Source organism: Scyliorhinus canicula, chromosome 12 (assembly GCF_902713615.1).
Source record: "Scyliorhinus canicula chromosome 12, sScyCan1.1, whole genome shotgun sequence".
Taxonomy (NCBI): Eukaryota; Metazoa; Chordata; class Chondrichthyes; order Carcharhiniformes; family Scyliorhinidae; genus Scyliorhinus; species Scyliorhinus canicula.
In genome coordinates, this window is record NC_052157.1 from 64,230,502 (window position 1) to 64,249,032 (window position 18,531).

The following is an 18,531-nucleotide window of genomic DNA, read 5'->3' on the forward strand; positions in this document are numbered from 1 at the left end:
CCACCGTGACCCTTGACACAATCCCATTGCCCTGGAATATTGTTAACCCAAAGCTGGGAGGGTGGGAAGTTGGGTGGCGCGGGAGAGAATGGAAAAGGGGGAAGGGGCACGGCCGAGGGATGGGCGGGCGGGAATGGGTGGTGAGAGGGGGATGACTACCGGGGCCACATCCCATGTGAGGTGGGCGAGGATAGGGCATCTCTGGTCCTCCAGGCTTTCCGGACCCTCGCCGCTGACATGCACACTCCCTGGAAGAGTGCACACAGTGTTTTATCTTCATGTGCGGTTGCACAGCTGGATGTTCACAGGGAGTGGAACCTCTTCTTGTGATGTTGGGCACTCCCAGACTATCAGTGCATGCAAGGCGACATGCGTGTCATCTATTAGCCCCTTAAATCCGCGATGGAGCAGAATCCTGCTACCCGGGCATCCTGTTGGGCCTGCTCCATGTCAAAGTTGAAATGGTTTTCTGCCTGGACAAGCAGGGCAACTGTGACCTCATGGATGCACTTGTGGGCTGTAGCTTGTGAAATGCCTCGCATGGCCTCGCTTGAGCCCTGGAATGATTCTGAGACGGAATATTCAGGGCTGCGGTAACCTTGACGGCCCTGGGGTGGGTATCCTACTCCTCCACGTGGTGCCAAGTCTGCAAGGACATGGCACAGGTGCTACACCCCCTCTTGTTGAGGTGGAGCCTTCTGTGGCACATGCTGTCCGTCATCTGTTTGAAAGGCTAGTGACGTCTCTACACCTTCTGCTATTTCGGGCCTCCCCCTCTGGGTATCTCCTTTACCTGCTGGGGGCCGGGACCTCAGGCCATGGGCAGGTGCCCTGCTATGTGGCTGCCACCTCAAGTCTCTGTCGACTCTGCCATTGGCTGTCTCCTCCGCCTGCCAGCAGCACCACTAGGGCAGGTTCTGCGGGGTCCAAGGTATCGTCCATCATGTGTAATACCTGTAAGGTATTAGAGAGGGTGCAAGAAACAGCAACCAGCGATATTTTCCACCCCAGGACCCTCCATTCCTCCATGGCATCTTTTCCCCAGCCCTCCCTCATCGATACGCGTGCTCACATACATCCGGTCGCAGTAAGGGGGCCCTGCTCACCGGACCACAGACCTTGTACCCTAGACAACGTTACCTAGACCGGGTGCTGGTCCCCTCCCCGGTTCATGCCCGGAGTATACCTGGTGGTGTTCGGATGCTGGCCGCTGCATTCTAGTGTTCAGGCACAGTGTCCATGGCATCAAGGGCTCATTGGGATGCTGGGCAATAGCTCCCACATGCTACATAGCAGGGCCTACCCACTGGAATCCGCTTGGGATGTGCGAAAGGCATAATAATAATAATCTTTATTGTCACAAGTTGACTTACATCAAAACTGCAATGAAATTACTGTGAAAAGCCCCTAGTCACCACATTCCGGCACCTGTTCGGGTACAGAGGGAAAATTCAGAATGATCCAAATTACCTAACAGCACATCTTTCAGGACTAGTGGGAGGTGTCATGTGCGAGTACCTTTAATAAATGGGTGTTTAACGAATAACTGTAGTGGATGTACCTTTAAGAAATGGGTGTTTATCAATCGCTGCAGTGATGTCAGAGTGTGGGTGGAGCTCGGCTGTCTGTCTGCTTTACTTTCGCTTTGAGCAGGCAGCCACAGGGTTTGTTTGGTTTTGTTTTGAGAGCTGGATAGTTGCAGGGCAAAGCAAGGTACTGTATAAGGATCTCATCTCTGCAATATAGAACATATAGAACAGTACAACACAGAACAGGCCCTTCGGCCCTCGATGTTGTGTCGAGCAATGATCACCCTACTCAAACCCACGTATCCACCCTATACCCGTAACCCAACAACCCCCCCCCCCCATGCCTTACTTTTTAGGACACTACGGGCAGTTTAGCATGTCCAATCCACCTAACCCGCTCATCTTTGGACTGTGGGAGGAAACTGGAGCACCCGGAGGAAACCCACGCGCACACGGGGAGGACGTGCAGACCTCTGTACAGACAAGGACACAGCCGGGAACCGAACCTGGGACCCTGGAGCTGTGAAGCATTTAGCCTAACCACCATGCTACGTGCTGCCCCCAATCTAAAGACTGTCGCCAGATCATTTGAGGATTTCAAGTGATAACTGTTCTCATTAGTGAATGTAAATCTGATCTGTGTTAAAAGGGTTTGTTGTCTGAGGGATGTTGTAAGGAAAAGATTAAGGGTTACTTATAGAATATTGTATCTGTGGGGAAGATTCGTGTTGATAGTTTGTTAAGATGTTTACTGTGGGTTTATAAAGTGTTAATTGGTTTCATAAATAAACATTGTTTTAATTTAAAAGTACTTTAGCTCTCTGTGGTACCACACCTGGAAAGTAGGCCCATGTGTTCCCCCTAACCACAATCCATTCAAAGTTATGGTTCAGGTGAACTCCATGATATACTTTGGGGTTCTCGAAACTCTGGCCCGTAAGAGAGGAAACCGGAGCACCCGGATGATGAAAGCGGGGAGACTCCACTCCTGTTGGATCTCGTGACACGCTACGATGCAAATCCTGCCCACAATGGGCGGGATCAACGTTTTTGCAAATCTGCACATTAGAGCGAGGTAGTAAGAATCACTCTAATGTTCAAATTCCTGACGAACCTGAAGCTTTGGGGATTCAACCCTTTTGCCTCAAGAGACCTCGGCTGAGCACCATTCAGCACTGGTCCCCACAAACAGGGACCAGAGGGAGAGGTGCTCGTGGAAGTCCCCCAGGGGATCAGAGGCCCATAGCCGTATGCCCTTCGGGAAGTAGGTGCAAGGGCAGCATGGTGCCGCAGTGGTTAGCACCATTGCCTCATAATAATAATAATAATTGCACATTGTCACAAGTGGGCTTGAATGAGGTTACTGTGAAAAGCCCCTAGTCGCCACATTCCGGCACCTGTTGAGCCCTCCCGTTACGTTTGGGCTTGGTGGGAGGAGGACATTGAGGATTATTTCAGGGGCGTCGGAGATCGGGATTCTGTTTTTAAATGCCATCCCGACCCCTCGCTAAAATGGGGAATCCTGGCGAATGGAGCTCCTCACCTTACAAAACGGGGCTATGTGAGGCCTCAGCTGCGCGTTCTCCGTTCAGGCCCCTTATTCAACGCGTGTCAGGTTGAATTGCTCTGTATTTCTCAGCACTGTGGGTGTCAGGAAACACACGGCTAAACGCGCTGGCTGGGGACTTTGTTTCCTTTTGGATGAATCGTGCCCTAAGTGTCATTTGATAGCAGTAGGGAACTCGCCGGCATAGTTCATAGAATTTACAATGCAGAAGGAGGCCATTCGGCCCATCGAGTCTGCACCAACCCTTGGAAAGAGTACCCTACTTAAACCTACACCTCCTCCCTATCCTCGTAACCCAACCTAATCTAAACTTTTGGACACTGAGGGCAATTTAGCAGAACTAATCCACCTAACCTGCACTTCTATGGACAGTGGATGGCAATCAAAGCACCTGGAGGAAACCCACGCAGACACAGGGAGAAAGTGCAAACTCCACACAGACAGTAACCCGAGGCCAGAATTGAACCTGGGACCCTGGAACTTTGAGGCAACAGTGCTAACCACCGTGCCTCCCCATTATCCCCAATCAAGTGTCCACCATCCCCACACAATGCTCATCATCCCCAATCCAGTGTTCTTCATCCCCAATCCAGTGTCCATCATCCCCAATCCAGTGTCCATCATCCCCAATCCAGTGTCCATCATCCCCAATCCAGTGCTCATCATCCCCAATCCAGTGCTCATCATCCCCAATCCAGTGGCCATCTCCTTCCTGCCACCAGCTGGCAGGAAAAACCCACCACAAATGAACTTAGAAATTTTTGCGTTAAATTCCGCCCCAAGTGTGGGCTAAACCGGAGAGAAATTTCTAGCACCCAAATAAGTGACTGAGTGCTGGATTCTTCCACCCCGCCCACCGTAAGAATGCCATGATCGGTACGCTGACATTGGAAAAATCCATTGACCTCAGCTGGGGTTCTCTCGTCGGCGGGTGAACGCGGTCGGAGAATCCTGCCCTAAACGTCGTTTCACAGCGGTGGGAAACCCGCTGGCAGATCCGGTGGGAAACTCCCTGCAAACCCCGCCGCAAATGAACTTGAAAATTTTTCTGTTAAATTCCGCCCAATGTTGACACAGCCACCCAGACTGTGAGGCTGTCTGGCTGTTGAGCAGATTCTCTTGTGGCATAATGATGCAGCTGCGGACTGTGAGCAATGAAGGAGACATTGTCAGACAGAGGGAGAGCTGGGGAAATCAGTCCAATCAGCTGGAGTGGGCTGAGGGTGATTATTCAGGCTGAGGAGATTGGTTGGGGCCAAGGTTCTCAGATCATGAGGATATTGTATCAGTCTTCCCTTACCTCATCCAATTTGAATTAGATTCATCCTTCGCATCAATATACTCAAAATCTTGCTTGCCTTTACTGATCTGCAGAAAGATATTTTAATAAAAGGATTGGAAACTTCAAAGTTAGAAAATCAATTTTACCTTTATTTTAGCAAGAAGTCTTACAACACCAGGTTAAAATCCAACAGGTTTGTTTCAAACACGAGCTTCGGAGCATGCTCCTTCCTCAGGTGAAACCTGTTGGACTTTAACCTGGTGTAAGAGTTCTTACTGTGCTCACCCCATTCCAACACAGGCATCTCCACATCATGACCTTTATTTTAGCAAGAGGTCAAGCTGAACATAAATTGCAAAAAACTAGTCTTAGCCTCCCACTTCTTCAGTAAAACTTAAACAAATCCTTTTCTGTTTTCTGTGACTATACTTTGAATTAAAAAGCGTAGAGCTCCATAAAAGCAACAAACATAGAAGTGGTGAACACTCTCAAGGAGCTTTGTAAAGTGAGGAATGATCCTTGAATTAAGTCAAGGCCATGCTTTCTGGCATGTTGCCATCTGTTCCACAACTTCCTCCTAGCATTAGCTTGGCCCGATCTAACCATTTCCCACTCTGCTGCCTCAAGGATCTAATCCATTGCTCCCCAAATGAAATCAGTTTCCCAACATGGGGAAGTTATCAGGTTAGTTTTGAAAACATGCAATGTACCCGTCATCTACAGACCCATGAAAGTCTCAACTCAGCCAAAGACCCAATAATCCTGACCCCAATATCATCTTCCTAATGTGTCCGTGAAGATGTATCAATAAACTAAATGGAGGGAAGATAGAAAACAGAGATGGAAGAGAAGGAGATGGTGGAGAAGAACTGGTTCAGGGACAGAGGAAGAGGAGGGAGCAGAGAAAAAGAGGGAATCACAAAATCAGCTGAGGTGAGAAAAAGTTGTGAGCAGTGAAGTGAAAAGTGAAAAAAAATAAGTTGGTCTACATGGAGAGAGAAAAGTGGGTTTTAGTCTGATTTAGGTTTGTTTGCTTTCTTGCTTCTTGTTGGCGGTGTCTGCTGCTCAAAGATTTCCTTGGTTACTACCAGATCTCCAATGAACATACCCAGTAATAGTAGACTTCAGTTTTGAACAACTCTACAAGTTTTGTGGCCAGATCAGGATGAGAAAGATCAGAGCGAAACTGATTTTGTCTTCAATTGTTTTCAACTCATCAGTTGCACCCAGTAGCAACCAGGAACAGAAACCTGAAATAAATGATTGAAATTGCATTCAAAAAGGGCCGCACGGTGGAGCAGTGGTTAGCACTGCTGCCTGCAGCGCTGAGGGCCCGGATTCGATTCCAGCCCCGGGTCACTGTCTGTGTGGAGTTTGCACATTTTCCTCATGTCTGCGTGGGTTTCACCCTCACAACCCAAAGATGTGCAGGTTAGGTGAATTGGCCTCGCTACATTGTCCCTTAATCGGAAACAAATATTGGGTATTCTAAATTTTTTTTTTTTAATTGCATTCAAATAAGGCCTGAACTTTCTTTTCAAACAAGTAAGAAACTTGAATACCATTTTAGGAACTTACCATCCATGAATATCCACTGATAGCAGCTGATTCTTCATTTGATACGACTCCTTCATAGGGTCCAAAGTGAACTCCTTTGGGAATAACCTTCCCTTCATTCCACACGCCAAGACCGGCATTTCGAATTTTCGAGGTTGCAATGCTGAGACCCTCTGGAAGGGTTAAACGTGCTCTGTCTGGTTGGCTGAATTCAACAACCGCATCCTTGATGAATACTGGAGGACCATGCACAGGGCATTCTTCAATAAAAAATGTCTCGCAGTCTTCACAAACTATCAAATAACAAATATAATTAAAGATGAATAAGGGCTTACATTCGTTATTTAGGTTTCATGACAGTGAAGGAGGCTTTTACTGAGAAGAAGCAGATGACCTATCATAGGTATGCAGCTGAATTCTCTGTCGGCAGGATCCTCCCCTCCACAGGCAGCACACCCACGTCCGCGTTTTCCCAACAGCGTGGGGTGGCCACAATGGTGAACCCCATTGGCTGGCTGAAGGAACGGAGAATGCCACCCATGGTCTTTATCGTTTCATTAGAATTCAGTCTGCCAATAGAAGTAGGATTTTCTATGATTTATCAGATGCTGAAAGTAACTGGGCACCTTGTAGCCACCTGGTGTGGCCACGTCCCGATTCCAAAATGGATACTCGCAAAGAGTGCAGGGAAAAATGGACAGCACTAGAAAAAAACAAGCATGTGCAAGGTTTCCTGTGGATTGGAACTTGCAGAACCCAGACAGAACTGAAACTACAAGCCATTAGCATAGTAATGAGCTATCTCCGTGGACAAAGGAAACATTGAAATAATCGGTACCAGGACAGACTCCCCGGCGCCAGTGGAGGCTAAAACAAAGGCAGGCCAACGGTTACCTAGAGCCCAACGATCGGGGAACACCCCGTTATTGGAGAGAATCGATACAAACGATTGGGACACGGTCCAATTAATTGGGACCAAGTCCAGGGTCAGCCCAGAAGGGTGAAAACGCTGGGGCTATAAAGCAGAGTCCCCAAGGTCAGTTCACTCTCTTGCTCTTACTCTTACTCCTCTTCGTCACCTTCACCTTGGCATTAGGCTCTTAGCGACGAGAGGCCCGCCGAGCACGAGCCAAGTAAGTCTAAGGTCAACGCACGCTACGGGATAGACGCTCCTGTTCTATACCAGTTCGAAACCAACAGTATCAGAACCGGACAATGGCCATTATTCCTCTGACTGAATGGGCACTTGAAGCTAAGTAGAGGCTTTTAGTAGTAGATGTAGTTTAACGAGTAGAGTTTATGCATGAGTAATAATTGACTGTGTGTGTAAATAAATGTGCATTGATATCAAACTTACTAACTGGTGTATTGAGTCATTGATCAGTATTCGGTTTGAACCTTATGGTGGTATCAGAAAGATACCTGGCGACTCTTGAGCAAAGGTAATTATAACAGAGCAAATTAAGGGAAAGCATAACGAGCAACATTTACTGCCGACGTCTGACGGGATCCGACTTAGAAGTGGCCCCACAACTCCGAGAGAACCCACAATTTGAATTAGAAATCCAATTGGAGGGGCAGCACGGTGGCCTAGTGGTTAGCACAACCGCATCACGGCGCTGAGGTCCCAGGTTCGATCCCGGCTCTGGGTCACTGTCCGTGTGGAGTTTGCACATTCTCCCCGTGTCTGCGTGGGTTTCGCCCCCACAATCCAAAAATGTGCAGAGTAGGTGGATTGGCCATGCTAAATTGCCCCTTAATAGAAAAAATAATTGGGTAATCTAAATTTATAAAAAAAAGAAAGAAATCCAATTGGAAACAGAAAAACTACAAGAGTTTAAGCAGTACTGATCAATCCTCCAGAATTCAGAAGTGTGTTAATGCATGCGTACTAACAGGGATATAAGGTAAACCTGAGAGATTTTGTTGAGTAAAACTGTCGGGAGTTTTGTAGGCCGGAAATTAGCGTAAGCCATACCCGTGTTGACATCACCGCTTTATCACCCCATGTTCCAAATTTCATAGAGAACCCAGATATAGGAAAGATGGCAATGAAGGCAATGGAACACATTATGAACCCACAGGAATTCGATGTCGCAGTGACCAGCAGAGTAGGACAGTGTCCCGTTTGGGAAGAGGAAATAAGGAACTACCTCAAAGGGAAAGAATGGCCCCTTTGGAGCGAATTTTGCACGAATAAAGAAACAGGTCCCGGGAGTATAGGACATACTTGGTGGGAGAACCTGACCGAGATCCACAAGAAGAGCTTGGGAAAAGCTCGCAAGCCAATGGCAATCGTGTCCTGTCTGGCACAATTGCGAGACACAGAGGAGGTCATTAGGACGCTCCGTAGAGAGATAGAGGAGAGAGATAGAACGAGTAAGGTAGATGTGAGCGAGATAGAGGGAGAGAACAGCGAGCTAAGAGGGAAGTTAGCAGCAAAAGACAGAGAGGTGGATGATGCCAAGAGGGCACACCAGTCTTGTCTGGCGCACTTAAGCAGCTTCCAGACCCAGTATGACAAGGCCTACCAGGACACACAACGTGCGGTCTTGGTAAGACAAGAAACAGAACAGCATGTAGAGGCATTGCAAAAACAGTGCAATGATTTAAAAGCAGCCCTACGAGCACTCCATGCTTCCACAACGGAACAAAGGCAGAGCTCGGTAGACCACGTAAAGTGCCAGAAGCAAATTGCAGAATTGCAATCCCTGCTTTCAGTTCAAAATGGCTTTCAGAGCACATTCGGACCCCAACTAGATCAGGAAAACGGCCCCGATTGGCAGGAATTAAACGAAACAGCCCATAGATACGTACATGGAGCATGTACACAGGAGAAGCCCCAGAAAAGGAGAGCACCCCAACCCCCCACTGAACAGGCAACACACACCCCCATGAATCCGGTAACCACACACCGCAGGGCAGCAGCAGAAGGAGACATGGATTTCCTGTATACAACCCCCTTAACCGTGACCCAATTACGGGACGCGTGCAAGAAAATCACACCGTTCCTCCCCACTACAGTTCCCCACCAATTCTTCGCGAAGGTTAAACAGCAGGCCACATGTACGGCCTGGACGAGAGAGAGCAGGTAAAGCTCACAGTTTTGAGCCTCTATCCTTCAGTCGTAGCAGCCCTTCCCGACCCACATAATGTAGGACGAGGTACCCTAGCAGAGATGCACACAGCGATCCTTGATGTGATCGGCTATAACAGTGGAGACCCGGTAGAAGGCCTGAATAGTTGCAGGCAAAAGAAGACAGAGGACCCCACAGCGTTTGCTGGGCTCTTGTGGATTCATTTCACTGTAGTTTTTGGAGAATTTGCCCGCGCCCATTTGTCCCCAGATAACATGGCAAAATGGACTTGAATCTTGATCTCTCATGCAACAGAGGCAGGACAGAGAGCTTGCGCGAATTATGACCCCTCAGATGAGGCCCACAATGAGAAATGGCTTTTGAAAAGGTTATCCCACGCTTGGGAGCAATCCGTTCAGAACAAAACCAATTTTAGGAAACCCGAGGAAGAGCAGGCAAATGCAGATATGCATACAGTTAAAGCGCACCAGAACCCCGCATGGATAAATGAGAGTAGGTACAGCCCACCCCAGCCCAAGTCGCAGGAGTGTTACAACTGTGGTCAATTAGGACACTTTGCACGAGAGTGCAACGAGCCACAGAAACCACAGAGAGCCCAACAGACAGGCACCCTAAATAGGAATAGGGCAAAGCCTATTCATAGTGTTCGCGCCCGTTCAGACCAGGGAGACATGAACGGCACAGACTGACGGTGTTCGGGCTCCCCAACTTGGGTCTGCGACACCCTTTGGGATACGTCCGGTCGACCGATCGTAGCAGGCAAAGTCCGGGGTCAGCTCATTGAATTTCTTTGGGACACAGGAGGGTCCCGCACCACGCTCAATTCCTCCACGATGTTTCAGAAGGACACATGGCCCACTACAGACACCATCACCCTCAGCGGCTTTACAGGCCACTCACAGCAGGGACACATCACAGCCCCTGTATCCATACAAATCGGCAATATAGCAACCAAGCACCCCATAGTGTTAGTTGATCTGCCCCACACAGCAGAACACATTTTAGGAATCGACTTTATGAGCTCCCACAACCTTTCATTTGATCTAGTCAACAAATGTGTCTGGAGAATGGCAAAAGCAGCACGAGCCCCCACCACGCTCACAGTAGGGGAATATGCAAATAGGATCAGCTCAGTTGGATATTACTGGTTTGACCCGAGAACAATTAGTGCAGACAAACAGGTTAGGGCAGTCCTGCAAGAACACAAAGCAGCATTTGCACAGCACAAGCACGACTGTGGCAGAATGGCTGGCTCTGTGCAGATTACAGGTCCTGACCCCAGACCCCAGAAACAGTACGGATTTCCTCAAGAAGCAGAGGGAGAAATCTCAAAAGTGATAGATAACTTGTTAGAACATGGCGTACTGAGGTCAGTAGCCTCCACTAATAATGCCCCGATTTGGCCCGTCAGGAAAACCGATGGATCATGGCAACTGACCATTGATTACCGAGAACTGAACAAAGTAACCCCAGCAGCAGCCCCCACCGTAGCCACAGGTCCCGAGACCATGCTCAAGCAGGGACTCCAGTCACGATTCTTTACGGTTTTGGACATTAGTAACGGCTTCTGGTCCATTCCATTGGCTAAAGCGTGCCAGTACAAATTTGCCTTCACTTTTAAATGACATAACATAAGGCTTCCATAACTCCCCCTCCATTTTCCACCGACAGCTGGCAAATGGATAAGCTAAATTTTCCCGCCCCGAATGTCTGGTCCAGATGTAGACAACCTGCTACTACAGGCAGACACAAAAGCAGAGCACATTTCACTTCTAGCAGAACTCCTAGGACTCCTAAAAGAAATTGGATGTACAGTTAACCCCAAAAAGGCCAAGATTTTGGAAGAAAAAGTGATATATTTGGGAACAGTTATCACGCATGGTAAACGCGAGATCGAGCAGAAAAGGATTGACTCGATTGTCAAATTGCCCCTTCCCCACAATGTCAGCCCTCCGGTCAGTTTTAGGACTGGTTGGCTACTGCCGAAACCATATCGACGGTTTCACCACTAAAGCAGTGCCCCTCTCGGAACTTCTCAAGAAACAGGCACCTTGGGAATGGCTTCCGCAGCATACTGATGCCGTGGATGCTTTAAAAAGAGCACTCAACGCAGCCCCCGCACTACAGGTCCCAGACCCACTTTCCCCGTACGCTATCGAAGTAGCAAGCACCGATCGAACTCTTTCGTCCATGCTCCTTCAGGAACGGCATGACCAGTTAAGACCCGGCGCCAGTGGAGGCTAAAACAAAGGCAGGCCAACGGTTACCTAGAGTCCAACGATCGGGGAACAACCGCGTTATTGGAGAGAATCGATACAAACGATTGGGACATGGTCCAATTAATTGGGACCAAGTCCAGGATCCACCAAGAAGGGCAAAAACACTGGGGCTATAAAGCAGAGTCCCCAAGGTCAGTTCGCTCTCTTGCTCTTACTCTTACTCCTCTTCGTTGCCTTCACCTTGGCATTAGGCTCTCAGCTACGAGAGGCCCGCCAAGCACCAACCAAGTAAGTCTAAGGTCAACGCACGCTACGACATAAACGCTCCTAGCTAGTATTCTATACCAGTTCGAAGCCAACAGTATCAGAACCGGACAACGGCCATTGTTCCTCTGACTGAGTGGGCACTCGAAGTTAAGTATAGGCTTTTAGTAGCAGTTGTAGTTTAGCGAGTAGAGTTTATGCATGAGTAATAATTGGATGTGTGTGTAAATAAATGTGCATTGATATCAAACTTACTAACTGGTGTATCGAGTCATTGATCAATATTCAGTTTGAACCTTGTGGTGGTATCAGAAAGATACCTGGCAACTCTTGAGCAAAGGTAATTATAACAGAGCAAATTAAGGGAAAGCAGAACGAGCAACAACCTTCCTTGCTGAAAATTACACACAGTGCCAGTCAGATCTTCCCCACTCTGTTGTACACAAGATTTTTTTCTGGGCAGTATGTTCAGTCCTTCATTCCAAAGAGGCAGCACTGACAGTAACAATGAAAACTTTGGCAAACGTTTCCCAAAACCATGCTCCACCTGATAAGGTATGAGTGGGCAGTGTAGGAGGGGAACTAATGAATATGGTTTAATTACAATGATTTTTCAGGGCAAACAATAATTATAGTCCATTAAAGGATTTTGATCAGCATATTAGTCAGTAGAGGAAAATTTCACAATGTAGCAAAAGATCAAATGGGACTAATTAAATGCTTACGTAGCAATAGAAGCCACCTGTGAGACACTCAATGGCGTGTTTTTCAGTCCAACTGGATTTTAATGACCTCAGAAAACTTATTTTTCCAAGCCACCTGTGAGACCCTCAATAACATGTTTTTCAGTCTAACTTGGTGAAAGAAACTAGCTATTTCTTGTCATTAAAAGAGGATTAATTAATAAATTGAATTAATAATTGACTTAAAAAGCTCTATCAGAAACCATTTAAAATGGATTCCATCATGACTGTGCAAAATGGATATTGCTTGCCTTTACAAAATGGACATTGCTTGCTTCTGCAAAATGGATATCTGTTTGCAAGGAACAACTCGCAACGAGCTGAGCAAGTGCAACATTTCCAATGAAGGTCAGGTTGACATGAGAGTTCATATGAGCCTTCCGTTGTCCAAAAGAAAGAATCATAAGATAAAGCGCATACCAGTGCAATAAGAACAGATTTTGCATAGCAATACACACTAAAGAATTTGAAGATGCAACATGACTGATAATTCCAAGTTAATGTTGCATATTGAAGATTGACAACCCAATCATCAAATCAAATGTATTGAAGACCCATCCAAACCAATCAGCATGTTATAGGGGCAGGAATAGATTGACTTAGACTGATAACAAATTCCTAAAACGGTAATAGTTTTAGGCTATTATTTCCATTATTTCCAAAATTACTGCTATTGTATTTTGAATTCAAGTTGTTCTGTAAGTTACTAAGGAGAATCTGATTCTCAAAACAGTCTTTTGCAGGCAAGGGCTGAACTGAGAACTTTGTAAATTCTGTAACGCGAATTTCTGTCATAATCGATCAATAGATACCTAATAAAATTACTTGGCACCCGAAGCGGATAGACAAGATTCTGCATTGTTAGTTGCATGGTCGGCGTTACTTAATATATGCAATAACAGGAAAGTGTAGATCTTACACTTAGTTTTCTAAGATGTAAAGACACAGACACAACCAGCATGCTGACAAGAGATTAGGGAGAGAGCCAGGGAAATATAAGGGGAGAAAATACTCACTCTGCCTGGGTAAACACCTGTAATTTGTTTAATGTAAAGTTAGAACCAGATAATGATCAAATGTAAATTATGCCTTTATCTATGTGATCTACAATGTATAATTATTACTTGGTTTCTCAGTTGGATAGAGCCAGCTCCACAGATTTTTTTCTGAGATTGTGCTCTCCCAACGCATTGGCTAATAAATGTTTGTTCTGTACCAGGGCCTCCTGAGATTATTTTGGTTAATAGTCTACTCCACAAAAATAGCAAGGGAATTTTGAAGGTGGAGACTGAATTTCAAAGAAGCGTGAAGATCATAATGCAATCAGATATTACTTCCTCTGGATTACAGTTTTATTATTTAAATGAAGCTAACGCAGAGCCAGTTACAAATGTTTTTCTAAACCTTGAGACAAATCACACTTGGACCGAGAGCCAATCCACAATTTAGACTATACTTTGAATTATATGATTTTCTAACCACATCCCTTCCAATACTGAAGACTCCATACTTGATTCTCAGAGTAATTGGATAAATGTAATAAAATGTACTCAAACATAAATGAGTCTGTTATTCCCTAAAATCAGAGGCCTTTAGTTTACAAAAGAAATCAGATTCTATTACAATACAATATTTCAGAATAATAACCCATAATTTAGGATATTTTTTGTGATTAAGATAATGAAGAATTAGTGACAGGCAAGCACAGGTTTGCACTCCTCTCCTGCTACAATGCCATGTTCATTTTTATCGCAAATGCCCTGGTTTACCAAGGCCTAATGTCATCACACCAAATCTCCCAATAAATTCTTCCTGACCCAAGGATTGGATATACTTTGTACATACACAGGTAGTCATCATCACAAAGTTCCCTTTCTTCGGTATAAACCTTTCTCTCTCTGTTTCTCAAACTGTATCTTCTACTTTCAGTCTCTTTGATCACTTGTTCATTTGTAGATCCCAAAGTATTTCCAGAGCAAACAACTGTGAAATAAATAAAAAAGATCATGGACAGAACATGATAAATTAAATGTAATTCTTGGTGCATGTAAAGTTTGTTTATTTTTTGAATGATCAAGAGAACAAAGAACATACGGTGCAGAAGGAGGCCATTCGGCCCATCGAGTCTGCACCGACCCACTTAAGCCCTCACTTCCACCCTATCCCCGTCACCCAATAACCCCCCCTAACCTTTTTTGGTCAGTAAGGGCAATTTATCATGGCCAATCCACCTAACCTGCACGTCTTTGGACTGTGGGAAGAAACCAGAGAAGCCGGAAGAAACCCACGCAGACACGGGTAGAACGTGCAGACTCCGCACAGACAGTGACCCAGCAGGGAATTGAACCTGGGACCCATTCGCTGTGAAGTCACAGCACTAATCACTTGTGCTACCATGCTGCCCAGCAGCTGCCAATTCTGAAGATATTTATCTCGTTCAGCAAGACACGGAATTAATGTATCTTCAGACACTGCTGCAGTGGTCACATTGTCATGTCAAGCATTTATTCATCCTTGAAACGTCCTCAAATATACTTTACTGAAATCTTTTATGACAGGACAAATACCATCATTGGATTAACTACGAGCATCACTTCACCAAACCAAGGTACCTGTTTTTCTGTTGATCTTTCTCACAGAAACGATCTCTTTCTTATCTGTGACTGTGTCATTCGAGAAGCCCAGAGTTCCATCATTTTTATCCTCTTCTGAATGGAATGTAATCGACGATGGAACTTTTTGGTTCTGAAATGCAGAATGCCCAGACTTTTTGAATTGCGACAGAGATTATATGGAAAACAAAGTATTTATCCATATTCCTCCCCGTTATTTCTTGTATTATGGAGCAGGGTTTAGAGAACACCAAAGTGTATCATGTAGTTCACCTGACCCACAACTTTAACTAGAATTTGGTTATGGGGAGCACAAGGGCCCACTTTACAGGTGTGATGCAACAGAGAGCTAAAGTATGTTTAAAACAAACTAATGTTTATTCTATGAAACCAGTTAACATTTTATAAACACAGGAAACATCTTATCAACTACAAACACTGACACTTTCCCAAATACAATATTCTACAGGTAACTCTGAATAACTTCCCCAAAAAACATCTGTAAGTTAAATTATTTTTAAAATAAAGACAGCAGGTGGCACTGAAGATGGATTTTTTCACCTCCTCATACTTCCCAAATACCTCCTCTGATAGTGATACAAACACTTCACTACCGACCAGCTTTGTTTGAATCAGTAAAACCTCAACCACATGTTGTGACCATTTCATTTGTTTAGCCACCTTCTCAAATGAAATGATAAAGTCTTCTACCTCCTTCTCATTAAACCTTGGTAATGCTTGGGCATGTTTAAATAGATCCCCACCAAGCCTTCGACTACGACGCACTTTCTCTTTATCCTCATCACTATCCTCCAACTGTACATTTCCCTTTACACCTGCCAATTTTAACTGACTGTCATGTTTCATGGCCATTTTCTGAAGTTCAAACTCTCTCTTTTTCCCTTTCCTCTCTCTCTTTTTCTTTTTGTTCTGCTAGGGCTATTCTTTATTTCTTTCTTCTCTCTCCTTTTATTTTTCTCTGATCTGTATCTCCCTTTTTCTCTCATTTTCTATTCAAGCTGCTTTAATTATTTTTCATGTTCAAGTTGCTTGATTTGGAACTGAATTTTTACCCTTTCTACTGAGTAAGATGTATCTGAAACAATTTTAAATGCTCAGCTAGCGCCTTAAGCACCTCTTCATTTTGTGTTCGATCAGGTAACACTAACTGCAATGTTTTTTGCCAAATTTAAAAGCCGTTTTTTAGTCTTTGTAAGGTACTGCATGTGACCTTCTCCACCCCCAAAAAACTTCCGAGCCTCTGAAAGAGCCATTGCCCACAACGCACTCTCTACTTAAACTGGTATACCACGCCTGAAAAGCAAACACAAATATGCTCACCCCTCACTGGCTTTCAGTTCATTGAGCCAATCCAATCACAAAAAATAAACTTTTAATCTGGACGAGTCCCCAATTTATTATGGGCCAGGGTTTATAGAACACCAATGTGTATCATGGAGTTCACCTGACCCACAACTTTAAATAGATTTTGGTGATGTGGAGCTGAAGGGCCCACTTTGCAGGTGTGATGCAACAGAGATCTAAAGTATGTTAAAAACAAAACAATGTTTATTCTATGAATCCAGTTAACATTTTATAAACACACAGTAAACATCGTATCAACTACAAACACTGATACTTTCCCAAATACAATATTATATAGGTAACCCGTAATAAATTCTCCCAAACAACATCCATAAGTTAAATCATTTTAAAAATAAAGACAGCAAGTTTAAATGCTCTACAGAAACAGGTACTACTTTGAAATCATCAATGATCTGGAGACATTCTTTAGCTTGCAGAGAGAAAGCTCATGATACAGCTGCTTGCTTTGAATGCAGCTCTCCACCTCTGAAAACAAAACTAAACACACGGCAGCTGCCAGCTCAAAAACAAAAGTAAAAGACAGACAGCTGAGCTCCACCCACACAATGACATCACTGCAGCCATTTGATAAACACCCATTTCTCAAAGGGACTCTCACGACATTTGTATCACATTTGATAAAAAACGGTCCCCAAGATCCATTTAAGAAAATCAGTCATTCCTCGTGTAGCACTAAGGCACACATTTTAGACGGTTTCCCATGTTTAATACCACCCTTCTGTATTCTCTTCACAGATATCCCAAATGTAGCTAACCCAAGCACAATCACTGAGAGAGAAATATTATTGTCCAATAAACATCATTGACTTCTACCTGAGGTACGAAAGCAACCAAGAATGTCTTCATTCTGGGGAACCTCGCTCTATCTGAATGAAAGCACATCTGCATTTATACAAGGTAATTAAAAATACGAAAAAACCCATAATTGAGTATGACGTATATGAGTAAATAATAATCAGATACTATACAAGGTTTTCTTCTATTCTCTCAGCTTTTCTGAAGGAATAAAAATATGTTCCATAGATGCTAATTATCCTTCATTGTCTTGTTCAAAACTGTACACAACAAAAATTAACAGGAGAATCAGGACTCTGGAAGCATGTTAGAGCTAGATCATGGCGCCTTTCAACATTGCACACAACCATATTTTTCGAGTAGAGATCAAGACATCGAAAGAGCAGTGATCCAGGTTCTGCCCAGCAACTTTGAGATTTCAGTGATGTAGCAGTGATCATTGAGTTTGTCCTTGTGAACCCTGCTGTGCAGCCTCATGTAAACAAAGTTAACGTCCATCGTCTAACTAATCTGCAGATATTCCAAATTGCTCACAGATTTTGGAAGGATTCATCCATCAAGCACATTGAGAACTGTAGCGAGCAGGAACTGTTGTGAGCTTCCCGACGCTCAGACTAGCGGGGCTGTCACCGACCCTGGGGCTCCCAACAGTAGGCCACAGGACGCGATAGACAGAAGGCTGCCTTCAACTCTGATGTGCATCCTGGGGACACACCTAGACGCAGCAGTACAGCATGGAAGGCTAAACAGGTTGAGGATCACTGAGAGGGCCCTGGAAAGGGGTGAAGGGGGTAAAGGGTGAAATAGTTGGGGGAGGGGTCGGCAGGGGTGGGAAGGTGGATGGCACCATCAGGGCTCGGGGAAATTGGGGACACATATGTGTGACATTATCATAAATGTAAAGAACTGTAAGGGTTAATGTTATGTCCAAATCAACCACTAGAGGGAGCTAGATGTAGAACTATATAAGGCATTGTTGCTAAGCCTTATGGGTGAGAGGTTGAGGAGAAAGCGAGAGGACAGACTGATGGAAAGATAGTGTGAGTGAGAGCAGATCATAGTTAATGTAACAGTGCAGAAATTAGTAGTAGATGAGTGCAGATTATGTTTATTATCAACTGTGTATGATATCGGAGTGTTAAATCTAATAAAGTAGTGTGAATAAATATACAGCTTTGTTCAATTTAAAAGCTACTTGTGATCTTTATGAACATTCCGCAAACCATCCTAAAATTAGCAACACAAATAACACAATATCGACAGCATTAAACAAGTTACACCCATGACATATGACACCTCTGGCACTTGGGAGTTTTGACGTGCACACCTAACTACAATTGCCAAGTTCCTATTAGCAATGGCCTTCAACGACATAGCCAGACTGCTCCACGGTCAGTGGGAGGCATGGGTGGTCAGTGAGACAGACAGGAATGGGCCTGGGGCTGTCCATGTAACAGGCACACACAATCCAAGGGGTGA

At 44.9% G+C, this 18,531-nt stretch overlaps 1 protein-coding gene across 4 annotated transcripts in view; it reads right to left on the minus strand.

Moving 5' to 3' along the window:
- Nucleotides 1–4,204: 4,204 nt before the first annotated feature.
- LOC119975213 (probable histone-lysine N-methyltransferase PRDM7) overlaps nt 4,205–18,531 on the minus strand; it is a 29,716-nt gene continuing 15,389 nt past the window's right edge. For 2 of the 4 annotated variants that reach the window (XM_038814833.1, XM_038814834.1), the window contains exons 5-8: nt 14,872–15,004; nt 14,105–14,242; nt 5,957–6,228; nt 4,205–4,464 (exon numbers count right to left, since the gene is read on the minus strand). In XM_038814833.1, coding sequence (XP_038670761.1) covers nt 4,393–4,464; nt 5,957–6,228; nt 14,105–14,242; nt 14,872–15,004 — 615 coding nt within the window. In that variant the 3' untranslated portion in view covers nt 4,205–4,392. The remainder of the gene's footprint in view (nt 4,465–5,956; nt 6,229–14,104; nt 14,243–14,871; nt 15,005–18,531) is intronic. The other 2 variants (XM_038814832.1, XM_038814831.1) reach the window with 1 other exon arrangement.